This window comes from Apus apus, chromosome 2 (genome assembly GCF_020740795.1).
Source record: "Apus apus isolate bApuApu2 chromosome 2, bApuApu2.pri.cur, whole genome shotgun sequence".
In the NCBI taxonomy this organism is placed as follows: domain Eukaryota; kingdom Metazoa; phylum Chordata; class Aves; order Apodiformes; family Apodidae; genus Apus; species Apus apus.
In genome coordinates this window covers 149,024,979-149,051,317 of record NC_067283.1, presented here as the reverse complement: position 1 = coordinate 149,051,317, position 26,339 = coordinate 149,024,979, and the positions used below count along the sequence as shown (strand labels likewise).

Genomic DNA, 26,339 nt, shown 5'->3' with positions numbered 1-26,339 from the left:
AACAGCTCATTCCATTTGAATCTCTGGAGATTTCAGCCCCTTCCCCAAAAAAGCAGCCAAGCACAGCAGACTGCAAAACTGCTTGAGGATGGGCCAAACCACACAGTCCAGACACTGACCCAGATCTGCCTTCTGAAGGACTGAATATTTCTGAGCTTGGGTTTTTTTTTTTTTCATGATCAGATGAAGGAAGGATTAATCCTTTGGAAAATTAGTCAATCCCATCTTCTTTTTCTAGCATTTGCACTTGTTCCATAACATTAGTACACTGAGCTAGACAGATCTTCCATAACAAACAGAGAAAGCAAGTGATTTATTGACATAAATGTAAAGATATGACCTCAAAATAGGCTCAGTCACAAACTAAATTATTTCTGGTGGTGTCATTGTTTTCCTGGCCTCACAGTTTAAAATGAGTATGAAAAAGGTTAGACCTTTTGTGATTCAAAAAACAAAGCAAACAGACACAGTGCAGCACTGTCATAACAAGTGCTTCTCTCATGCTGTTTTAGAAGTACTTTTCATCCTTGCAGACATCAACTAATCAAAGGCAAGAAAACATGATATTTCCTTTATTCTACACTTAGTAATAATTCAGGGTTACTGCTGCACAGCGTGGTCTCCTGTCACTTCATGGTGAAAAGGCTTCCAGGGTTCTTTCTGAAGGCAGCACTTTCTGATTCAGGTGCAGAAGCTGGGATAGAAGGAGAGAACCTGATATGCATTTGAACAGCAGCAAGCTTTTATAGGCTGGGCTTAATAAGCTTATTGTATAGCTGAGAAATCGGGGCAGTGATTTTAACAGAGTCTCAGAGTTTCAGAAATTTCTGATTTCCTCTTCAGGCCACTGCATGTAGGGAGAACGACGACGTGCTGTGGATTTCAACAGTTTGGGTCGCAGTAACCTGCCATAAAAGCAAGGTTGTTCAGTGAAATCACACACAGGGTGTAAGCGCGCTTTGCAGAAAAGCCACAGAAAAAGCAGTTCAGGCTGTCACAGTTTCACCCGCCCCTTAGAGGGTGGCTACACGCAGGGCTGTGTACATAGAGATAGTCTGTACTCAGCAGGCTAGGGCCTCTTTTGGGAATAAACGATTGGCTGCGCTTCTCGCCCAAAAGCCGTTTGCTGGGAAACTCACCCAGCACTCGCAGCACCCGCTGCACCCTCTGAACTTCGTCAGAAGTGTGTGAAGGCATTTTCCTTCTCCTGCAATTAGAGTTCCTTCCGAGTGCTGATGTTAATGTATGAGCAACCGATTTTGCAATTCAGGATCTGGTAAATGGACTTGTTTTTATACAGTCGTGCAGACACCCGCACGATTTGGACCACTCGTGCCAGGACCCCGCAGTTGCGGTCCTGTGCTCAGCCTTGCCCAAGACGGCTGTTCTTCCGATCCCCGGGCAAACCCCACGCACACACTCGCCACTCCTCACCAAACGGTGTGAAAACCTTTCCCCCCGGCACGCTACCGCTTCGGGAAGCAGGGCGGCAGGTCTCAGCTGTTCAGTGCTCCCAAAGCTTGCCCGGGAAGGGGATGTCAGAGACGAGCCTCTCCCCGGCTGGGTTGCGCCACCTGCAAGAACGCGGGACGCGGGCTCGCAGGTTTTGCGCCGGGCTTCCCCGCTGTTACGTACCGACCCCGTGCACACCGAGCCCCCCGGCGTGTAGCGCTGCAAACACCTGCGGGCGACCGGGGGGAGCCCTGGGGCGCGGGACGTGCGGGCGGAGCCCCGGAACCGGTGCTGTCCCGCCCCGTGCTCCGCTCGGGGAGGCGGCGGCGGCGGCGGCGGCGGGCAGCGCCGCCCGGCGGGCGGGGCGCGGGCTATAAATCCGCCCCGCGGCCGCGGGCGGGTGAGGATCGGAGCGCGGCGGCGGCAGCAGCGGCGAAGGGGGAAGCGGGACCGCAGCAGGTAAGGGAGGGGGTTCCCTCCGTCCACCTCCTTACCTATTCCCCCATCTGTCTAGCGAACTATTCGTTCGTCCATCCCTTCAGCTACCTATCCGTCCATGCACCTACCTGTCCATCCACCCACCCCCGCGAGCCTCGCAGCCCCTCCGAGAGCGCATCCTTACCACCCTGCTCCTTTTTGTTATCAATAACTCCCTTTCCGTTCACTCCTGCCGAGCAGGACTTCCCCGGCTGCCTGCGGAGAAGCAGGCTGCTTCGAGCAGGGTGGTGGCTGCGCCTTGGAGGGAGGGAGCGGTGGATGAGGTGTCCCGAGCCGTACCCCGGCCCTTCTCGGTGGCGGGGACTGCTGCTGGTTGCTTCTGCCACAGTCCGGGCTCCCCTGGCGCAGCAGCGGACTGGGCTGGGCTGGAAAACAGCTGTGAAACGAGGGCACATACTTCTCTGACGGAAGTTGACTGCTGGCGCTTGTTGCTTGTGTCTCTCTGCTCTCGCAGCTCTGTGTTGGATTTGGAGCAGAGGACAGACTTGACTGGTGTCCAGCTTGTACCGGTCAGTTGTTTTAGTGGGGTTTTTATCCTCACATGCGATGATTGGTGCAGTTTGTCCTCCGTGCATCTAAGCGCTGCTCAGATTCAGGGCACTTCACGGTACCGCTTGCAGGGGAGCCAAGAGCTCTGCGCTGGGGCTGATCAGTGATTTCACTTCTGCTAGGAAGGGTGTTTTGGTTAAGCCTTTCCACTGTCTTACGGTTTTCCTATGAAACACTTGCAAACTGGCATTGCTTGCTGTTTTACCCACGGCTGTATAAAGAACACTGTGCCCAATTTTGCACCCCATCCCCACAACTGGTCTCTCTTCAGGCTTCAGATAGATTCACCAGCTGTGTTATTTGGACGCTTGTCTTCTCAGTTGTTTGTTTAAATAGGAACTGTATTTTGAATCCAGAAAATGCAGTTGTAGAGGTGTGGAAGAGGTCAAAGATGACCTGAAGGCTCTCTGCAAGGTGTTCCACTGTTTTGACTTCTTCTGGCTTTTTGCCAACTTTTTTTTTTTTGAGTGTCCAACTGTCAAAGATACACAGCTGCTGAAAAGCTCACTGTTTGTGGCAAACAACAGAAACAGCCTGTAAACAGGAGCTATAAAATGCTTCAAGTAAACATGTGAGATGTCTGCCTTGCTGCAAAAACAGTCCTGGCTGTTACAGCCATAACTTAAATCAAAGCTTCAGCCAGTAGCATTAAGCTGGTGCACTTTGAACTTGGCTTTGGGAACATGTTTTCTAAAATTTTATGCACTTTTAACCAGAGTCTAATGTATTTTGACATAGAATGGCTGTGATTTTATCACAAGTATCTGAGCCAACAGCAGGCAGCTAATGGTGCACAATGTCCTGTGCACAGCAACAATTTAATGACTGGGTGAAATAGTAAAACTCAGGAGAAGATGCAGCAAAAGTAATAAATTGTTTCTTAGAGGTTTGTACAGTCCCTGGAGTACTAATAAGCTCTGTGCTCTTCAGGCAGACTAATTTATGAGCGTGTTCAGGAGGAACTTGTGTGTGTTTTGACATGGCAAATACAGATGCAGTGGAAACAGGCTTTAATGTAGTAATGAGAGACTACTTAGGGTGTGTATGTTTTCTGTATCTAATATTTTTCAGTATAAAATGAACAGATGCCATGGCATAACAGTTTGGGGAACTGGAGCCCACAACTTCTGAATCTGAGTTCCTTGCACTGCAATTCAGCAGTGGATTGAATCCCCCTGAATGGGTTGGACTGTGACTTTGAAAACTTTGAACCAAGATGTCTGCAAACAGTGAACTGAGAGATGAACTCATTCTCTTGAGAATGGGCACTGTAAAACTGACTACCCTTGAACCAGGCTGGGGGAGAGGGGTCTAGAAGGTCTTGACAAGCCACAGTTTTAATTTGCTTCCCTTAGGAAAAAGGGTTTGTATACTGATTCTCTACATTCCTTGCCCACTTTATTCAAGGCGACAGCAGGATAGAGACGTCAAAGTGTCAGGTGTTCACAGAGTTTGGCAGTAGCCAAAGAAGTTGCACCCACTGCCAAGGGAGCACTACCACATGTGCCTGCTGGTGTTTGGGAACCAGCATCTGCACCACCAAATAGCAGACTCTCAAAGTTTTTCTGTTTCTCCCCTGCACAATGGCTTTTTTGTTTTTGCCAAAATAAAAAGGAATGCTAAAACTGTGACAGATCATCTTGGGAGATTGTATGAATGCTCAGTAAAAACAGCAGGATTCCCTAATTTTCTTTACTCCAGTGGGAGATATTTTGCTCTTTGAATTTTTTTTTATTTTTTTATTTTTTTTTCACTATGGCAGTTCCATGGGGAGAACACAGTGCATCGTGGGAAGCATTTTGGCATGAGAGTCTGGCCCTTAAAATTACTTATAAGGCAGCTGAGTAATTTGCTCTTGTAGTTCAGGTGGGATTAGCAGTGAACTGTTGTGAGAAAATTTCTTTGAGTCCAATTTTTAAACCTAAGTGATTAATTTGTTTGATTGAAGTACAACATACATCTTCTCATGACCAGCTTAAGGGATTTTGGCAAACTTCTGACTTCCCACAGAAAATACTGGTTGTTTGGGCTGTTTCACTTAACTTTATTAGAGCCTGAGAATGCATTGCACAAAATGCGGATCATACATGTAAAGAGACATTTCCTGCATTTATTGTTTCAACCTAGACAAAAAGTGAGAGACACAGAAGGAGTGAAGCTGGCTTGAAACTCTTTAGAAACTCTCAAAAATAATACAGGTTCTCATTGTGGTGGATCAGCAATGGTTACATCACGCATAAAGCTGGATACTTGAGGCAGCAAAATCCTGTTTGGAAAGTCTGGGAAACCAAAGGCCTGAATCATTTCAGTCCCAGCAGTACACAGCAAGAGTGACTTTCTCTAGCTGTTCTGGTTTGACCTCTAGAAAGGAGAACCTTCCAAAACCCAGGACATGCAACTGCTTGATAATAATAAGGACGAACTGATGGTTCTTGAGTCAAAATATGACTTTGAGCTGACTGTTTACTACTGACTTGGAGGTGTTCTGTCACAATACTTATAATTCACAGGCAGAAGTGCAGAAGAGCCCGCTTTGTCCTGTCACTGGTTCACTAAGCAAGTGAAACTGTATGTAGACCACCCTTTAGCTTCAGCTTTTAGGTATAAATTTGTAAATTTTGCATGGTGGTGCTGCCCCTGCAGTCTTGGCAGTGAAGAACTTTCCTGAACTGCTGCATGGGGAGTGGATCTCTAGCTGTCAACAGGTCAAGGTGGTTACTTTGTAGTTACTCTACTGCTTTCTGTCAAAATCTCTTTCCCAAAAGTTGCAAGTAAATTACTCACTAGTACTGGAAAGTCACTGGAAATAATCTGCAACTGCAGAAGGCTGAGAGTAAGGCAGCCCCATTTTCAGATTTGCTGGTGTGTGTTGCTACAGATGGCTAAAATCCTCTTGGAAATCGATGCCTATGAATATAATGGCCATTGAACTTGGTCTTTCTTTCCAATGGTAGTGTGTTTTTTTTTCTATCCAAGTCACTTCCAGAGCCCTGGGTGAGTTCAGTGGGACCAGTCAGCATGAGCTAATCCCTGTTGTGAATTCCCTTTGGCTGCAGAGGTGAAGCAGCAGTAAGGAACCATTCAGAGCTTCTCCTGAATATGTGATCATGTATTGTTGAAGTGTTGTTATGAAATAGTTAAACTCAGTGCTGCGTGTCCATGAGAATCAGTAACATTATTTGTCAATTGATCTAGCACAAATGTGAAGTAAAGGTGAAAAGTAAAGCCTGCAATTATCCAAGTGACAGACTCAAATGTGCAAGCTCCTGTGTTGGATGATGAGGGAGATGAGATTAGTTTTACTTTTAGCTAAGGGCTACTGTAGGATCAAACTTGTTTTGTTTCCCAACTGGCATAAGAGTGTTGTCTTTGGATGGTGCCCAGCACTTTGTTGTCAAATGGAGTGTTCTCCAAGCAGAGGACCTCTGCAATGTGCTTGCTGATGCACAGCTGGACTGCCTGTGCTGATGAAATTTTCCACAGCTTTATCTGTTTGTACAAAGCAGGATGTATATCAGTTTTACTGTTCTTATTTTGCGTGGCTGATCATGTTTCCTATGTTTCTTTTGGGTTTTGCACTACTTCCTTTCAGATAATTGTCACAAATTTAATAAATCTTTTTCATCTGTCAGTCAGGGTTTTTCTCTTGGTAGCTGGGAATTGGTCAATGCAGATCTTCCCTTTGAACCCTGTTTTTAAAACTGGATAGTTACTACCTTTCCAAGACTTTAACTGGCTGCTTCCTTTCTGAACTAAGTATAGCTTCAAAAGTGTAGCTCTGCTAGCTTCTTTTCTACCATGGATGTGTAAGGCCAGTCTGCTAGTACTGTATGGATGATGTAAAAATCAATGGAAGGAGCAAACCTTAGGACCTAGTACAGCATGAAAACCTAACTGACTCAAACAAATCTCTCCATGTGCTTTCAACCATCCCTTTTTGTATGTGGGTGTTTTTTGTCCTTGCCATTTCACCACTTTTACATCACACATTACATCACTTACTGTAAGAAATTCTGATTTTTTAGGAAGCAGAAAGTGATAAATATCTTAATCTGTAATGCCCTTTACAAAGACTCTGTAGGTGGAGGCACTGGTGTTCTAAGCAAAAGAGTGATAATATATTTTATATGTATACGTGTATGTTTATTGGTAGGCATAAGGTATAGTGAAGATGTAATCAGCAAAATAGAAAGCAACTTTGAAAGGAACCTTTCAAATATGCAGAAACCCAGGCAGGAAATACAGTATTAGAGGAGGGAAGGGTTGCTCTTGATGTGGGTTTTTGGTCGTTTCCCTCAGGAAGCTCATGTACACCTTCTCAAACTACTGATGTCACTTTCCAACTACTATAATTCTAGAGTGCTCTAAACTTATTTTGTATCCATTTCATGGAACACATGCCTGCTAAATTTTAGGATGTGTTTGTGTCCTAGGACAAAGTTGTGACACTGAGTTTTGTGACTAGTCTATGAAGCAGATGCACTACAGAGTTTTATGATGACCCTTTATATTAATGGCAAATTCAAAATGCTATTCTTTTTCCTAGATGATTCAATTTAAGAGCATTTCATATTTTTGCCATGTGAGACATACTGAATTTTATGAAGTTGTGCATAAAATCCCAATCTTACATAAAAGCTTGGCATTCATAACTCCAACCCCTCTTATAAAGAAAGCCAGGGAAGTGCTAACTCTAAGTTCTCTGCCTGATGTAATATATGCTAACCTGGAGCATGGACGGGTAAAGTTTTGAAAAAAAGTCAGTTGAGAATGAAGAATTACTTCTTGCCCACTTTGAATGATTTTGAAAAGCCATCTTTTGAGAAGCAAGGAGTATCCTGGTACTAGATGGTGCTGACTTAGTCATTCCTTCACCAGTCTGTCTGTTGTGATACAGACATGAGTGTGCTCAGCCCTTAGGAAGATCCCTTTGTATCTCTAGGTGCTGAGGCTTGCAAGTGATGGAAAACTGTTACCCATATCTAGCCCTGAGTATTTCAGCATGTCCAAATGCTTACATCTGGGTAGTTTTATAGTGACACTTTTTTGGGAAAAATTAAAGATGTGTCCTTAACATAATGGCTAGTTGTGCAAAGTTTGAGTCCAGATTAAGGTCTAGAATGTTGAGTTCATCATAGAAAGGGGGCCAGGAACTCTCAGGAACAAAGTAACATCTATGAATTATACTTTTCTCCTTAGACACTTGTCATCAAAAACTTCAACCCAGTCATTTTGGCAGGGTTATGAAAAGAACTTGTCACAGCGATGAGCAAGGAATTTTAATAGATAGTAGAACAAGTTGTATATGTACGCAGAAGCTGTAACCCATATAGTATGGCCTCATGAATAAATGTATATTAACATACATCATCAACCTTAGCTATGATGTCTTGTAACTTAAGTACTTGTCTTTGCCTCATCAACATGAAAATGCAAAACATAGGAAAAGAAACCACTATATACTTGCAAGGGTGCAACCTAGAGAGCTAGATAACATTCCTCATTTCAGAGTATACTTCGAGCCTGTCCCTTCTGGAATAATCTCAGTATGTTTTTGCTTTTTACTTGCACAGAACCACCCACTTTTTGAAGCCGTTGCAGCTGGGCAGAGGCTATGAACTATTAAAGCATGGCAGATTGAGAATAGGAGGGGGTGGGGAGCATGGCCTGGCACTGGTGAGCTGCAAGAACAATAGCTTGATTCTTGTCTGTTGAGACTGCAATCTTTGTGGCAGAAGCCATCTTTTCCATGTTATGAAATGCCTAATGCGTCTTTGCAGTATTCATTATTTAATCTGCCCCTAAACCCAGCCTAGCATCCAGGTGCAAGGCAGGAGTCAGGTTCTACACCAATGCATCACCTTTAATCTTTGCTTAAGACCTTTTGTTTGCAGCCAGTTGAAGGAGGAGTGGGACAGATGCAGAGGAGGGTGTTGGGGTGTTAGAGCAGTAGAAAGAGACAGGCTGGCTTGGTGGGTTAAGAAATAAAGCCTGGGAAGGCAGCTGATTGCTCTTCACTCTTTCCACCCTGCAGTGCTGCCACCCACAGCGTGGAGCTGCTTAAAGCTGAAGGACAATATTGCCACCAGTACAAATGGGCACAATGCATTTCTGAATAAACTTAGGCTGCCACTCAGATGTAGGATTTCTTACAAAAGCCCCAGGTTCCACTACCTCCACCCTGCAAGAACTGTGTGCAGCAACATCAGCAATGAGTGGGGGCTGCTTGAGGAGGGAGGTTGGGGTGACAATAACCTTCATAGCCAGAGAGTCCTTGGAGTCACTTAGTGTTTTTAATCTCCTTAAAGAAACTTCATATTATTGGAGATAACCACTCTTCACAGAGTTATGACCAGACCCAGTTTCAGGTGCCACATGCTAAAGAAACCTGAATTTCAGATAACTTTGTTAGGATTTGTAAAATGTCCCTTATGGAGTTGTGATATTATAGTTTAGGTGGTATTGGGGATTGCTACACCAGGAAAAAAGCCCTAAGATATTACAAGCTGTCCATTCCCCTGTTAGCTAGGAGCTGAATAGCTGCACATTATACTGGGTGGGGCAGGCACAACAAGGGAGATGAGGACAGTAAGCATCTCCTTTGGCTAGCACACCATCCCTTCCCTCAGCCAGTTTCTACTCCCATGAAAAATGGGAGGATCCTGAGCTTTCCAAGGAACATTCTTCTTTGCATCCCACAGCGAGAGGATTGTGCAAGTCACATTGCAACAGTTTTCTTGCTCAATATCTGCAGAGTAGACAGAAGGGTTGCTTCCAGCTGGCTTTGTTTTGGTGCTACTATCAATGTGCAGCTGCCAGAACGTATCATGCATGTGAAGAATAACCAGTCCCTGCTCTGAGGAATTGGAAGTTTAAAGGCTGTGTCTGATACTGGAGCGTTTGCAGCTGAACGACTCTGTGCCCGTCCAGGCACAGGCGCCAGTCACACAAGTGAAAAACAAACAGAAGAAAAGGCCTGGAGACGAGCCTGGAGGTCTTGTCTTTCTAACTGCATGAGTACACCAAAGCCATGGGCAAGCCTCGCTGTGGGAGACACTGCAGACCTGCACCTGTGCATTGCTTCTGGAAGCCTTGTGGGAGCAGCTGCTGGCGCTGTCCTCACCATCATCTATCTGCCTTCACCATCCTGTTACTTGGCACAGAGCTCAAGGGCTTGGCTATAATGTTTCAGTTCCCTAATCAAACTGATTAGCACACAGCATAAGTCTAAACTTCAAAATTTCTAAAACTTTAAGCCCTTCTTGTTTTTTTTGGCTTTGAAAATCACTCTTATGTTATATTATGCTCCTACAAGAAAGCTGAGGGACAACCTTTTACAAGGGCGTGTAGCAATAGAACATGGTGTAATGGCTTTAGACTGGAAGAAGGTAGGTTTAGGTCAGACATTAGGAAAAAATTCTTCACTGTGAGGGTGGTGAGACACTGGAACAAGTTACCCAAGGAAGTTGTGGATGCCCCATCACTGGAAGTGATAAAGACCAGTTTGGATGGGGCTTTGAGCAGCCTGATCTAATGCAACGTATCCCTGCCCATGGTAGGGGAGTTGGAACTAGATGATGTTTAAGGTCCCTTCCAACCCAAACCATTCTATGATTCTATGAAAAACCCACCTTTTTTTTATTTTCCTTTTTTTTTTCTTTTTTTTTTTTTTCCCCCAGAATGCCAGCTCTTATTTTCAACCAGAGCCGTCACTAAAGTATGCTCATGAAGTAGCTCACAGAGGAGGCTGAAAGGAAATAAAAGCAAACTGGTTAGAAAGAAACTAAATCATTCAACTGAGTATTGGCAGTGTGCTATGCTTGAAGAGGGCTGGGTGCTGGTGAATCATAGGATGCCCGTGAACTGAAGACCCACCAGGCAGCATAGTTTTCAGTTCCCTCAGTTCCCACATCTGTCTTTCAGTTCACTTGAATTTAATGCTTTGGATTCTGACTTTTCTGATTTTAAAATGTAGTTTATTTAAGGGTTGCACTACCAAGCTTTCTTAGTGTCAGGTTATTAACTTTTAGTTACAAATTGAGATGGTCTAGGAAAACCCAGAGAGTCCCAAGCAGTCAAGTGTCTTCAGCTTTTGATGTTGCTTAAGCTGTTTAGTGAGATGCTACTTAACTGTCAAAAGTAATCTGCTTGGTTTTTGTTGTTTGTTTGTTTGTTTCCTTATAAATAGAAAGAACTTCTGTTAAAACCTCTTTCTTGATTTATTGTGTGGAACTATGTCAGAGAAAACCAGTAACTCAGTACACAAAGGACCTCGTGACAGCAGTGCCTGTAACAAAGAGTAGCTTAAACAGGGCATGGTGTGGGCAGATGCTTATGCATGAACTACTTGGGATGCTTGAAAAATGAATCATTTTCAAATTAATCACAAACAGGAATATTAGGTTTGTCAGGTTTATAATAAAATATCTGACACCTATACTGCATTTAATGAGAATGTACATTGTCAACCATACATAGGTGCTAGTAACTGATGTCCACTTGTCTCTGCACAGTGGAGACAAGTTTTTTCAAGCTTCTCTCCAGTTTACAGTAATAACACATATACATATATATATATATTTTAGGGCCAATCAGACTAGTTTACAAAATTTGTTGTTAATGACTGGAAGAGGTCTATCTGACCTCTTCAGGTTGGATGGGGCTCTGAGCAACTTGATCTATTTGAAGATGTTCCTGCTCACTCCAGGGTGGTGGGACTAGATGCCCTTTAAAGGTCCCATCCAACCCAAACCATTCTATGATTCTATGACTCTATGTGAAGCTAAAATGCTGTTTAAGCGTCACAATAACTTTCCTTGCTTCACTGTCAGAGGCCTGAGCCACCTACTTATTTTTCTGACTTGGAACTGATGGGGATCTTTGCTAATCAATTTCACTTCTCCAACTTTGTCTCACCCCTGCTTCTTTAATAGTGCTTTGAGCTGCTGCAGATACATAAAGCCCCAAATTGCCACCCCTGTCCTGTCTACCTGCTTAGGAGCCTGAGCTCTGAAGACACTTGAGACTTTCAGGGGATAAAGTGCAGAGTGATGTGGCTGGTTTGGAAACACCACTCACGTGTGGTCCAGGAGCCCAAGTCTTGTGTAGTCCCTCTTCTCCAAATAGAAAAACACCAATGCTTGGGAGCAGTGGCTATCAGTGCCCATGGTCTTCTTCCTCTTCCCTTTGCAATTATAGCCCCATAAGTATTTAAACCCATGTGTAGAGTGATTGCTGTCCCTCCTGCTTGCTCAGCCTGAAAAAGTGGAAATGCCATGGGCTGCTCTGGTCAGGTTGCCCTTCTGTGTATCAATACTCAAAAGGAGAATAATATCTGCTGACAGTATTTAAATGAGGTGTTTTGAGGAAATTGCCTTCTTTATGAAACTTTCAGGCAGGAGTCTTTTCCTGTTATTTTATTTCTGTGATAGCGTGTAGATAAAAAACATTTGGGCATGAGGACAGAGGTAAATTCTGTAGCACTAGTAGCAGTTCCCCCAAGCCTGTATGGACAGGAGGCTGTAATGCTTGATGATGCCACCCTTGGCACAATCTTGGGCAGCCATACACGCGTCTTCAGCATAATAAAGTTTGAAAGGAGGGATCTTTGAACTTGTTTAGCTTCTGTGCTTGGAAGGAATTCAGTCACGTACATTAGGATTACTTAATGTTTGGTACTTGGGATTGCAACATTGCTGGTATCTGAGGATGGCTGGCCTAATGTGTGGCTTCTTAGCTCCTTTGTTGATATCCCTGTTGTGCAAAGCCAGGCTGCAAATTCATCCTGTACCCCCTGCTGCCAAAACAAGGCTCCAGCCATGACTGTCCCTCCAGTGATGATGCAGAGGGACAGGGGATATATTCTGAACATTTAAGAGCAAAATAATCAGGCTCAGTAAAATTATTCCTGAGCTATTAGCCCTGGTTATGACACCTGCTTTGGTGGTTTTGGAGCAGTAAGTTTGGACTGGAATGTGTACTGAAAAGTGTCTTTGAATTAAATTAGTGAACATAGTATTGCACAGATGACACCACCCTTCCCCATGCCCCTTTTGCTTCCTTGAGCCTGGTTTGATGCCTTTCCGACTAGCTGGCAAAGGTAAACATGGCATCACTTTTAAAACACTTGCCATTTGCAAAGGGGCCTTAAACACTTATTTTATTTTTTTTTTTAAGTTGAGAGCATGATGGTTTTAAAACTTCATCCTCTGAGTGGTGATTTTAACAGATACCTAGGTGCAGTGTGGGATGTGTCTGCTGGATGGAGGGGGCTTGTCCCAGAGACAACTTGGGACCTCTTAGCAGTCTGAGTTGGCCAAGTGGAGTGAAAAAGAAGTTGTTTTTCTCCAAGTTGGCAACTTTACACTACTGCTTGCAGTTATAAATGAACTTTGTGTTTTGAAGACTTCTGTGTGACAAGTGCTTTGAAATGTGTATAAAGGAATGTTTGTAGGGTTATCTATTTAGGAGAGTTATGCAGTTAAATTACCTTCAAGCTGCCTGTAAAGGATGGGGAGCACAAAGCATCTATTTAGAGATTATAAAATTTGTGCTGAACATGGGTGGTACAAAACCACTTCCCCAGCATCTTTCTCTTTGGAAAATAAGATGCTTTTTGCAGCTCTGTCAGATAGCAGGGCTTTGTTTGCCAGTTCTTGTGAACAAATAGCTTGTTGTTGTGCTGCCTTATCACAAAGATGTTTCTTGGTATGAATGTTTCAGGTATTCCCAATGCAGAGAAGGAAAACCCAGAGCTTGGAAATGCCTGATCTGAAAACATTACGTGGCTTCAAGATCTGGTATCTTTCCAAAAGTGAGAACTTGGTACACGTTGGGCTTTTGTTCAGCAGACTTTATTGCAGTCGTGTAATCTGCTGGTCAGCACTTCCTAGTGCTGGTTCTTTAGGAAACATAGAGCAACAACTTTGAACTACTGTGAAAACAGGATTGTTTTTTAAAGTTATAAAAGGCATCCATCTTGTTCTTCTTGGTCATTTGTAGTCAATGCCCTGAGTCCCTGAAAATCTGAAACTATCCCGTGTAAACAGATTTCTTCCACAAACACTAGCTGTGGCTTTGCTCCCTGAGCTGCTTCTTACTGGAAAGCTGCAGGGGACCTGGCTTCTTCCTTTCGTCCCCTACTGGCAAAACATAGAAAAACCTCTTGCACTTGCAGCATCTATCGCAGAATTAGGTGCAGCATTAAGGTGTCACTTTTGTCTTCACAGAACTGGTTGGGAAAACAAAACAAAACAAAGCAAAACAAAACAAACCAGCCATTTGAGTTAGGTGAAGTTGCGTGTAAATATTTCCACCCTTCAAATATTGCAGCAACATTCATTCTCCCTCTCTGCCATGCACAACTGCTCACTGTGTAGAATGACAGATTACATAGATGGCTGTAATTACAAAAATATGAAGTGCTATTTCTCAAATGTCCCTTACAGTTGCTTGAAACTTTGTCAGACTTGTTTTTTGCTTGTTCTTTGTGATCAAAACCTAAAAGGGCCAAAGCTTACTGGAAAATGTGGAGAAAAAGAGTGAATCAGAGTGACTACTAGGGAATTAACTGCCTTGACTCTTCTGACTATTCAAGTATCTCTGATGCCTTGTAAATTTGGATTACGAATTACTGGCAATGGGATCAATTTTGTTCCTATCCACCATGCCTCAGTTTATGAGGTTAAATATGAATGAAGTACTTCTCTAAGCTTAAAATCCCCAGCCTAATTCTTTACCAAAAATACATCCAACTCCCAACTACATCACTCTCAAGGATTCCTAAAATCTGAAGCTGTTTGCATGTTCATGGACTCCAGTGTTTTTTCAGCATTAATTCTGTTAATCTGTGTGTACCACTCCACAGCTTCTTGTAGCATCCAGCCATCTTGCAAGCTTTCCCACTTGAGCATCTTTGCCCAGGGAAAAGTGCATTAAGTTAACCCCTAGGGCAGAGTAAAAAGGCTTCTGTTTCCACTTCCAACTCTTGAATAATCTTGTGGGTTTCACAGCTCTGCTTGTGCACCAGGTCATTTATGTAGACATTGTTGATTGGCTTAAATCCAATTAAAGTCAGGAGGTGGGAAATCATGGCTTAAAGAATTGACTTTAATTTTGTTCAGTAGTTTTATTTTTGTCTTCAGGAAAATTGTTAATAATTAAAATATTTGCCATTACACTTAGTCAATAATTCCTAAATGTGTTTCAGCCTTTTGGCCTGGGTTATGAGTACACTTACTCATATGCCTCACTTTCTACAGTTCTTAAATCTTGTTAAAAAGTAAATAACTGATTTGTTTTATAGTTGGGTAGTTAGTAAATTTCCAGTCTTGTCAAAAAATGTCCGAAACAAACATGGCATGCCTTTCTTCAGCAGGCCAGGGGATATGTAAAAAACATTCTTTGAATCTTTTATTTGTCATCCTGCAGTTAAAACAGTTTCAGTATCTCTTCTAAGAGCTGTTTACTGTCTTTGATTAGAGCCTTGCAGGGAACAGCCCTCTGCCTCTTGCACCTTATCTTCATCCAGATAATGAAAACATGTTGTTCTTCTTTTCAACTCCCTGTTTGGAGTCATGTGGGTACTGAAATGAGGTGATTTTTGGTCCCAATGTAGAAGGCACACAGCACCTGCCACACAACCTGCTGCTTTGTCTGCCTCAGCAGTCACCTCTGCTGGGCTTTGGCCATATCCTTGTTCCCAGTTGTCATGGAAGAGACTTAACTGAAAAGCAAAATTACTAGAAAGAATATTGGTTTTATCCTGGCTCAAATCAGGACACCAGTTAAGCTTCCTACAGGTGAGGGCTGGGTATCATGATGCTGGTCCTTTCCTAGAGCAGGATACAGCAATCTTGCTCTTTTTGGAGTTTTGAAAATATAACATTATTGCATGCACCTTGTTGGTGTCCACTTAAAGGAATATCTGTTTTACTTGGTACCATTTATTTGTTTGCTCCGATCAAGGAAGGTGTGTCTGTCCCAAAGAATTGAGCACAATGATTTGGGAGTAAAACGGTGCTGCCAGTGAGTCTCTGTTCAGTTCTCTTACAATAGAGAGGTGGACATTGGAGAGGGAGCCTGCATTATTCAAAAGAAACAAACAAACAACGACAACAAAAAGTAACAGAAGTGCCAAAAAAAAAAAAAAAAGCCCAAACAACTAATCAAGCAGAAAGAAACCACAAACAACCCATAACAAAACAAACAAAATAGAACAAACAAAAAATAAACAAAATAAAGAAGAGGGAAAAAAAAAAAAGAAAAAAAAATCTGAGACTAGTGTTCAAGGTAATTTCAGAAGGTGGTTGTGCAGATCTGGCTGTCTCCTTTCACCTGTGAAATGCCAGTTTCTATGTCTCTCTCTGTACTGGCCCCTGCCCAGTTTCCTTTAGCACTCCTGTTTAGAAGCTACCAAACTTCTATTTGATGTTGCAGCCTTAACATATCTTTAATCTCATATTGTGCAGGAGTCTGTCTATAAATAAACCAGGGAGGCGTTTTACAAGAGATTCATAACCTTCTTGCAAAGATCTTTTAAAATATAACCTGTGATAGTGGGTCATTGGCAGGGGGTTGGGTGGAACAGGATCTTTATTTGTTCCTGTATTTAATCTTTGATGGAAGCTGAGAACAATTCTTTTTTTTTTTTTCCATCTTTCCAGATACCAGCTACTGAACATGTCAACAGAGTTCCAGGATGCTCACCTTGCAGAGGTGAAACCTCTGGTGGAAAAGGAGGAGGTAATGATTTTAGAGCTCTTCAGTGCTTGTGTTTTATTGCAGGGCTGCTGTTGGAACTGCACATGTATTCTTAGATTAATTCTAACGTATTGTATAGAAGAAAAAAGTAAGAGTAACTGGAGATGGAATAAGAGGCTGGTTGTTTTAATAATGCAAAATTGAATTTTAATTATTTTCTCTTTCTTGGTCTTCGGTTTTACTACTTTAGTGCTAATCTGGCAGTGGCATTTATTGTTTTCTAAATAATGACAGCTCTGGGTGTCTTCAGCAATTCTGAACTATACTGGGCAATCTCATATAGATCCATCTATACCTAAAGACTTCTCAAGGTAGAGATACAAGCTCTACTCCATTAGCTACCTTACAAGGAGCCACAGAGAGTCTTTACTTTTCTTCTGGGCACGTCTTAGTCCAGAGGTACAACTATGCCCCATCAAATCCTCTCTGACTGCACTGAGCTGTGAGTTACATGCTCAGCATGCACAAGCTGCAGCCATTCCTCTGGGGTTGCATAATAGAAACAACTTCAGCCTTTTTTTTTTTTTTTTTTTTTTTTTTTTGCTTAACCCTGTGGTACTTCTTTCCATTTGTTTTTGCACCATTTTTCTCCAAAAATCTGCACAGAGTCTGCATTCAGTAACTAGGTGATTCTGTTCAATGTTAGCAATACTCTTTGTTTTGGTACAGCAAATGATTCACTGTACCATGTTGAGGAACATCTCAGCTTTTTTGTTGAATAAGAAGCTAAGATTTATTTTTTGTTTTCTTTCATTACCAATTATTGTAATTATTGACAATGATGGATAAATGTGTTGGGCTTCTTTTCTGGTTTTGTTGTTTGGAATTTCTTTGCTTGTTTTTTCTTTTATAGAATCACAGAATGTTTGGGGTTGGAAGAGACCTTACAGATGATTTAGTTCCTATCCCCCTGCATGACACGGACACCTCCCACTAGACCACATTGCTCAAAGCCCCCTCCAACCTGCCCTTGAACACTTCCAGGGAGGGAGCATTAGAACTTTACACTAGAACTCTTCATTGCTCTATCTGCTACTTTCTTTTTGACTCCCTACCTCTTTTCTGTAAACACTTTAGAAAAGCATTTCCACTTGTGACTGCAGTGAAATGGCTAAAACAACTTGAAACACAGCTCCTTTGCCAAGGACATTGCATGAAAGCAGAGCTTGTTTGGATACCAGTGAATGCAGCACTTAAACTTTTCAGAAACTAAGATCCCTTTTTAATGTCAATATTATTCGGTAGTAGCAAAGTGTAGCGGATACTAAGCAGAAGTCTTATGGGAACTGCAATGCCTTTGCTTCAAAGTTCAGAAATACCTTAAAACACTGATCAACTTCCTGGCTTTCTGTAGCACGCAGATGAAAATTCGGTATCTTGACAATTAAACCTATATGCGTTTATTCATGATGCTAGTTTTTTGTCTGCATGGGGAAACTAGCAGAGAGTTTGATTTCCTCTGTGGCCATTCTTAACACGAAGTGAACTTATTTAATATATTTTGAGAAAGTGGAAAATATGTCCTGAAGGACACTGAGCACATACTAAGTTAACAGTCACATCTTGGCTGGTTGTGCCTTGGTTTCTTCCACAGCTGAGTCTTTGTTCTTAGAGAATGATGGAGCCTTTTTTCATATGCTGTCTAAATAGACGCCATATCTACGTATTCCTTTAATCTCTAGACCCCATTAGAACACCAGTGTATGTTTAAAATATCATGAGACCAACAGTATAGTAAGATTTTTAAAAAGCAGATTGTCTAAAGCTAAGGCTGTGTAAAATTACTTCCACAAACACAGTCAGCTCTTTATGAACCTGTTTGTCTATACAAAACATTGCCTAATCACCTAAAGATCACAGTTCTAGAGTGCTGCCATAATTATAGGTTGGACTGCAATCCTTTCAGGTCCACCACCTGTGACAGTATTGCCCAAGAGAGCAGCTGTATTGCTTCCTACATCTTCCATCCTTGATTTACCTGGGCTGCAGGGACTGCCAAGATCCTAACCTTTTTATCTCTATACTACTTTTTCAAGCTTTGGCTTCTCTGTCATTCTCTGCAGCATAACAATGTTGGTTTGGCTGCTCTTCCCACTGTTTTCAGCCCCTCAGTGGAAAAATGAGCTTGATTTCTTCCTTGTCTCTGCATGAAAGGGGATAACTGTGAGACACTTCTTCCTTTGAAGTTGTGAGCCTTTTAGACTATTGGAGATGGGAGGATGTCACCTTAATCCTTTGCTGAAGGGGATCCTTGACAGACAGGAGAGACTGTCAGTAGCAGCAATGGCTGGTCACAGGTGGGAACAGACCTCTCCCTGTCCAGACAGCCTCCCAGACATATCAAGGCCTATTTTTGGCTAGGATAAAACCTTTCCCACCTTTCCCATCCTGTAACCAAAGCTCAGTGTTAACTGCTTAGCTGTGTTGCAAGTGCTCATTGCTTGCCCAACCAGTGCTGTCCATCCTAGGCAGGACTGAGGTGGGTTGTTGGCTGTTCCATGGCTGCAGTAAGCAATGGAAAAAAGTTCAGTGTTTCTGTCCTCTGAAATAACAATCCTAATAGCAGTCCTAACAATAATGGAAGCGTTTGTCCTCTGTTTTTCTTGTCTGTAATCTAGTATTTTACTACTTTCTTGTTCTCACTGAAGATTAGTGGATAAAAAGCTTTTGGGTGAATTTTGCTATTCAGCAAGAGCTTTCATTGAATAAAGGTTTCAGGACAGAGCTCTTAGCTGCAGAACCAGTGGGTTAGAGCACATGTATCCCAACGCAGATTTCTGTAGCTGCCCAAGTTACCTTAATTAATGCTTTAAAATCTCTCCACAGGCCATCACTCGCCTCCTTCCAGACTTTGATGTTCAGGCAAGTAAAATTATTCTTCTCTTTTTCTTTTTGGTAAATGGGGAAACTGAATTGTCATTTGACAAGACAGCAAAATGTGATCAGAAATGACTGACTGCTCGCCAAAAATACTGTGACTGTGGGAGAGGGGCCTGAATGGGGCTCTGAGGGAGCAATGTGAAGGGGACTGCAGGAGGTCTTTTCAGACTGAGGCTGAGAAAGTTTCATCCAAAAGAGATGGCCGGGTTGCAAGAAGCTCTGTTCTTGCTAAGAGAATGAGATTCTTCAGCAGTGGCAGTGAAAGCAAAATATTCCCCTCCCCCATGGACACACACACTTTCCTCAATTAATTTGCTTTCATTAGCAGAGTGTGTGCATTTCCTCAGAGGAAATGTTCTTGATGTATCCCATTAAGCTGTTGAAAGTTTCCAAAACATTCCTGAAGCCTGTGGAGTGGTGGAAGGTACTAAGCAATCAGTTTTGCTCCTTATGAGAGTGATGGTAATTTCTATATGTGTATTTACAGCCAGAACAAAAGAGTTCATAAAGCACACCATGAGGTCAAATGGGGGCTTTCCACTTTCTCTGTGTGTCATGATTTTGAGAGGTGACTTTGTGTTATTTTATCATTATTTGGGACTGAGAAATTTGTCCTTGCTGATTCTTAAACTGAGACTAAGGCAATGCAGAGCTGCTGGATTCAGGCTGGGTCAAACTGGGAGGGGGACCAGGGAGCTTGTACCTGCCTCTGCAAAGAGTGAGTGGTAAATTCCCACCACTGAGGACAGGAAGGAGTATGTGTTGGAAAAAGAGACTTGCTGGATGTTTTATTTTTATCAAGGGGGTGTAACAAGGGAGGGAGATTGTGCAGGGATAAGGAAAGCTATTAAATTGTTCTAGTGTCTTGAATGTGCAGGAGGAGGAGGTAACCCTCCTGTAGGTTGTGGTGTGTTGCACTTTATTTGCACTTGTCTATATTTTTATTCAGTGCTGTACAAACTGGTTAAAAATCCAGCACAAACTCAGCAGTCTTTTCCCTGAAAATTGAGACAGTTTTCTCAAACCTCTTTATAATCTTTCAGTGGCTCTTACTTCTATAGTAAAACTGTAACTGACATTTTTGTGTCTACCCCCTCATCCTTTCTAAGGATGAAATCTACTACCTGAAGTCTTGATAAATGTAAGTTAAAGTTGTTACCATGCACTGCCTGCAGGACTGTGCACAGCATGGGGGAAGCTTTGTTTGAGTTCAGATTGATCACTTGGTCTAAGTAAATCTGAATCCCAGATTAACACTGCTAACAGGAATTCTGCAGTATTTTGATTAAGAATCCAGAACTGGCCCATATTTTATTTCTATTCTTGGAATAAATTTGCTTGGTTTGTAAACAGTATGTATATATAGATTTTTTTTTTTTTAACTTGCAAGATCAAATACTCTAAGCCTTTTTGTTTTTTTTCTATGTTTTGGATTAACTGTCGCTAATCCAGAGCAGTGGTTCTTGTCATTTAGCCCTGTTCTGCCATCTTCTGCTTTTTTAATGATCTTTTTTTTTCTTTGAGTTTAATCTTTGGTTGTTCTAGGTCAGGAAGGAAAAATGCAGAACAGTCTCAATCCATTATGTTAAGAGCTTATGCTCCCCAGAAGGCCCAACTTCGGTCCTTAAAACCACAAATATCCTACCTATGTGTCTTGAAGTTCTTTTGGTTTATGAAAAAGTGATTTGTAGGTGTTAAGAGAGTTTTGATTACTGAGTTCATTAGAGGAGGTCATGTGTGGCCCTGGAGGATGCACTTCTGACACTGAAGCTCATGTGTGCTCTTAATAAAAAACCTGTCCCTTGAGCCATAGTTGGGAGGAGGATGGACCTGGCCCAGGAAGGAGGTGAGCAGTGCTTGGCAGGATGGACCCCTTTATTTGGAGTGCCTTTGTATGGCTGTGGGTGTCCACCATATCCCTTGAAACTTGCTCTGCCTGTCTGGGGACAAGTTAGGCAGTGTTCAGTTTAAAACTTAATTTGTGCCACTAGTGAAAAAGTGGTTACTACATGTGAGGTGTGTTGATTCCAAGAATAAATTATATCTACTTATTCAGGTTTGGAAAGAGAGAGACTCTTATTTCATATGCTGGTTTAGATGGAATTGAGTTGGACATGCTGCTCCATTTTTTAAGTAAGCTACTGTAATAGTGAGGTATCTCCCTTTTGAAAGCACACATTGCCAAACATGTCTGTGGTTATTCTATGGAGGAAAGATTTCATGAAATCACCAGGGGATGGCCAAGGCAAGAGATGGAAGAACGGGCAGCTCTGAAGTACCTGCAGTCAGCACTATATGCCCGTCTGTGTATCCAGTCTGTGGCACCTACCTGAAATTTTAAATGAATTTCCCCTGCCTCCCAGAAACAGAAGTGTTCTTGGCCAAACCTGTTTTAGCACAATGAATGATAAACTGGTGCAGGGCAGTGTGCCCTAAGCTGCTCGATGCTGGCTAAATGCCAAACACATTTTAATTGTATTTCCAGTTTGATGTATTTGCCTATTCTCTAGTTCAGCAGCAATGGAGCTGATGGAAACCTGGCTCCATGCCACTTTGTGTAAGTCTCTCAGCTTTGTGTTGCAGAAGTGAGCAGTCCATCAGGAGGCTGCTTTCTCAATAACGAAGTAAAACTTTCCAGGCTGTGCATCAGCTCTAGGTATGCTCGTGGCCATCTGTATCCACTGGCATGAAAGGATCATTTCTATCTTTCCTCCTCCTCCTGCCTACAGAAGAGAAGGAAAGAGCTGCCTTGCAGCAGGAGACAAATCATCTGGTTCTTGTGGTGTGATGGGTTTCACATTGGCATCAGTGGATGCAGTTTGGGGCTTTGGAGTTTATATCACAAATTTCCTCATCCTTTAGGTGTCTAAAGGAAAGGAATACTTTAGGTTAGAAACTACCTTTAAGATGATCAGGTCCAACCGTTAACCCAGCACTGCCAAATCTACCACTAAACCACATCCCTAAGCACCACATCTACATGTCACTTCTAAATACCTCCAGGTGCAGTGCTTCCACCACTTCCCAGGGCAGCCTGTTGCAGTGCCTGACAACCCTTTCAGGAAATAATTTTTTCCTGATAGCCAAGAAAAAGTTCCCCTGGCACAACTTGAGGCCATTTCCTCTTGTCCTGTCACTTGCTACTTTAGAGAAGAGATTGATCCCTCCTCACTACAACCTCCTTTCAGGTAGTTATAGAGAGTTATAGGGTCTCTCCTCAGTCTCCTTTTCTCCAGACTCAACAATCCAAATTCCCTCAGATGCTCCTCATAAGACTTGTCCTCTAGACCCTTCACCAGCTTTGTTGCCCTTTTCTGGACATGCCTCAGCACCTCCATGTCCTTCTTCACAAAATCACAGAGAGGGGCCCAAAACAGAGCACAGGATTTGAGATGTGGCCTCACCAGGGCCAAGTACAGGGGGATGATCACTGCCCTGGTCCTGCTGGCCTCACTATCCCTGACACAAGCCAGGATGCCACTGGGGTGGGACTCGTTCTGGTTTTGTGCTTTTGCAGAGCAGTGTGACCCAGGAGTAATCAGACTAGAGAGAATCCCTGGGCAGAACTGTGGCAATAATCTGCCTCAGTTCCAGCACCAGTTTTTGTTACTGGCTCCCACCTTAACAGAATCATTTACATGTAAATGTGTTCTGTAATTTAGATCTTAAAAGCTTATTAATGTACCCAACTCACAACTTGAATTAGGGAACCTTTTTCTTAATACTACTAATTTAAAATAGTCTTTTACCAAAAAAAAAAAAAAAAAAAGAAAAAGAAAAAAAAAAAAAGAAAAATCCATGAAATGGTGAGTATTTGATTTTTAGAAGAATGTTAAAATGGATTGAAATAACTATTTGAGAGTAGAAAAACCTAAGGGAAAAAGGCTAAATAACTTCAGGGCAAAGGAGATTTGAAATCCAACATTGTAATACCACATTAAAAGCTCACATATTTTTGACCTTCAATATATTGAAAAAAAGAATTGAAAAATAGCATAAGCAGGTATTAGTATATTTAATTTCTGAAATAGTATGAACTTAAAATATACTATCTCCTAGCAATTTAAAAGTGATTTAAATCCCCTTTGAAAACTCTGAAGCTTTTCCATCGGTTCTGAGGCAAGAGCTGGAGGTGTATTTAACAAGTATAATATTATAAATTAAAATAAAAGCATGAGTTGGTAATTGAGGATTAAGTATATTTGAAAGCTTTAAAATAATATTGATGGAATGTAGTATTTTACTTAAAATATACAATATGGGAGTTTTTTTAGTAAAATATGAAGTGTGTGTGTGCTTTTCCTCTTTGAATATCTAAATGATCTTGATTGCTCATCACATACTTGAGAAAACAACCACTTGTTTGTAAATATGTCCCTCAATTCATACCTTCCTTAGCCAGGGTAGAGTGGGGAAGGAGTGAAAATACTCTCCTGTGTTATTGGCTTAGAAATTGCCTCGACCTTCTAACCTCATGAAAAAATGTCAAAAAATGTCACTTGACCATCCCCTCAAAAAATCTGCTTTAGAATGGATCAGCTCCTTCACGCTAATGTAGCTTCTCTAAAACTGCGTGTATTGAGACTGTTTTCATGTGTGTTTTTAGGGAACTAAGATAAGACTGCACCTCTGTTCAAGTGAGAGATGTGAACAGATGGTGTGTTTGTCTTTATCCTTCTATCGGATTACTGTACCTTGGATTTTTTTCCAAGATAGTGTTTTAATACAAATCAGTTGGTGAAGAGCCTCTTACTATAACGTTGACGTTGATTGGGATGTGCTGCCATCTGTTTTCAGTGCTCTGCATTTTGAAAACATCCATCCCTACATCACGTAGACAAATCTCCTGATCTTTAATAGGATCAATAGGGATGTGAAATTGTTGGTTTGATGTCACCAAATAAACTGGTTTGAATCGATTGTTTTTTAGGAAAAACGTTTGGGTATTTGCTGTTAAGATTTCATGTGAATGGAAAATAATACAAACCCTCTTTAATTAGGGGAGTCTTACTGTGAAGATAATGAGGAATTAAACCAATTGTTAAACTGACTGTGATTTATGCCAGCAATTAGGAGTATGATTGCCTGTTGTCTCTGAACTATTTTTAGTTGACACTGAGTTTGAACTAGACTCAGAGTTCTAGTTCCAGAAGTATTAGCTGTGGAGGTCAGTGGGATGGCCAGGTTCAAGGGTCTGGCATTATCTACCATGGGCAATTTTTTGTCTTTCATGCATGAAGGAGAAAGATCCAAAATCTTGAAAGGTTGTCCCTCCTAAGAAAACACATTCTAGGTTTTCACAGGATCTGGCAACAAAAATATGATTATATTAAATGCCTATTAATCTCTAACTGAGGAGGAAATTATTTCTATGTTCCACACTCAGCAGGAGGTGCCTTACACAATATTGCTTACACTCATTGCTGGTGTTAAGTTTGCCAAACAATTGATTTTTATGCTTTGTGTTGAAAATTATCAAAGTACAGAAAGAAAGTAGGATGTGAAAAATACTTATTTCAGTTACTATTAATTAGTAATGTTGTTAATTGCTATCTATTACTACTGAAAATCTCTTCTGGAATATTGAATTATGACTATATCTATAATACCCAATTTTCTGCAAAAATGATTGTACAGTAACATTATGACTCAAGTAGGAATACTATAAAGAAATGTAGTTTATCTACTTGGAAAATACTAGGTTTCAGACATTTAAAATCCTCATGTTGTGAAGTATCATTCTGACTTACACTGATTTTTCAAAATCTTTCGTGTTTTCACTGAAAACTTTAATCCTGGCTTCTAGGAAAGAAAATGCTTCTAATTTTATTTAGAATGAGTTTGTAGTATTCTAGCATTTGATATAACAAAACCTGAAATGAAGCTAAACTTAGAAAAACCTAATGGGAACAGCCACAGGAAATATTGTACTAATTCCCAGGTTTGAACTTTGGCACTTTGTACACTGTGTGGCAGAGACTTAGTGCATCTTTGATGTCTGAGCTGTACTGAGTATGTACTTCTCCTGGTCAAACCTGACTCAAATCCTATTTAGGAATGACGTCCTCTTTAGTCTGTTTTGGTTTTTCTAGCTGGGTATTGTGGGAGTCATAAGCCTATGCAGGATAACAGCTTGTCTATATAACCCAGTCTCCTACTTGGAGAAAGTAAAAACTAACTCCTGTCCTCTGCCTGACTTGCTGAATTTATCACCCTGTTTTGCCTAAAGATGGTGCTGGATGTGGAGGATACAACTTACCTGCTAAATAATGCAGTGAGTATGCAGAGGAATGAATCTCTAGAGAGACATGAATGCTGCAAATCAGTATTTCAATGAAGTACATAGTTCAGATAGCAGCTATGCTTAGCTCACCCCATGTACAAGGGGGGAGGAATCTTGATTCATTGCGTGAATGTGTAATTACTAGGAAAAAGGAAGAAATGTGGGATGGTGTTGCCTAGCATCCTTATTTTCAAACAAAAGTGTGTCCTATTCCATCTATTGAATTAAGAAGCTGAGTTTTAAATGAAATGACTACCTTGAATCTCTGAAGAGCTTTTGGGTTTTGCTCTGTAAAGGTTTTCACAGAGGCTGTACACTCGTGATGTCATCATAATTTTTCATAGATTTGAGTTTAACTTGGACTTGGGCATTACTGTATAGGGCAAGTCAAGAAAGCCTGGCAGCAGCAGACAGTACACTGCACTGAATGACATGGACATGTGTCCTGTGCAGTAAATAAAGTATTCTGGTGGAATGTTAAGACTGGCTGCTGACTGGACTGCCTTGACTGTGATGTGTACTGTAAATATGTGTCATAAATAACCTGTTTTTTGATTCTCTTTATACATGTTGTCAAAATAACAAATTGTTTATACTCATCTGAAGTTCAAGTGCAAATGAAACTTTTTTTTTTCCATATGTTGTGGGTGTGAATGCGATCCAAGTCACATCTAACTTACATAGACACCTGATAAATAAAAGATGGTACTCAGCAGGTCTTTTACTTGTTAATTAAGGTAACCTTAGCTTTAATATCATTAAATATTGTTATATCGTGTTGTGTTACAATATGTTATGTTAAAAACCAGCAGTATGCTTCTTAACATTGTTGCTCCAATAATCACCACAACAAGGTTGTAGATATGTTGCTCCATAGCAAAGTTTAGACAGTTGGGTATACATAGCAAGGCATAAA

General features: G+C 41.6%; 2 protein-coding genes across 8 annotated transcripts in view; one reads left to right on the top strand and one right to left on the bottom strand.

Annotated features, from left to right (window-relative positions):
• Positions 1-284: 284 nt before the first annotated feature.
• LOC127381585 (ubiquitin carboxyl-terminal hydrolase 51-like) lies at positions 285-16,243 on the bottom strand. 7 transcript variants are annotated; one of them, XM_051612113.1, is made up of 3 exons: positions 16,164-16,243; positions 1,435-1,911; positions 285-1,273 (listed from the first exon to the last, which is right to left on the bottom strand). In XM_051612113.1, exons 1-3 carry the CDS (start codon positions 16,179-16,181, stop codon positions 1,214-1,216), a joined length of 555 nt encoding a protein of 184 aa, XP_051468073.1. In that variant the 5' UTR covers positions 16,182-16,243; the 3' UTR covers positions 285-1,213. The 7 variants fall into 7 exon arrangements, 6 of the variants coding, with proteins under 6 accessions (XP_051468073.1, XP_051468071.1, XP_051468072.1 ...); XM_051612111.1 differs by having other exon boundaries at positions 285-905; XM_051612112.1 differs by having other exon boundaries at positions 285-694.
• NDRG1 (N-myc downstream regulated 1) overlaps positions 1,833-26,339 on the top strand; it is a 42,649-nt gene continuing 18,142 nt past the window's right edge. Inside the window, exons 1-3 of the mRNA XM_051612109.1 lie at positions 1,833-1,911; positions 16,164-16,242; positions 19,087-19,122. Of these exons, the coding sequence (XP_051468069.1) occupies positions 16,180-16,242; positions 19,087-19,122 (99 nt within the window). The 5' untranslated portion in view covers positions 1,833-1,911; positions 16,164-16,179. The remainder of the gene's footprint in view (positions 1,912-16,163; positions 16,243-19,086; positions 19,123-26,339) is intronic.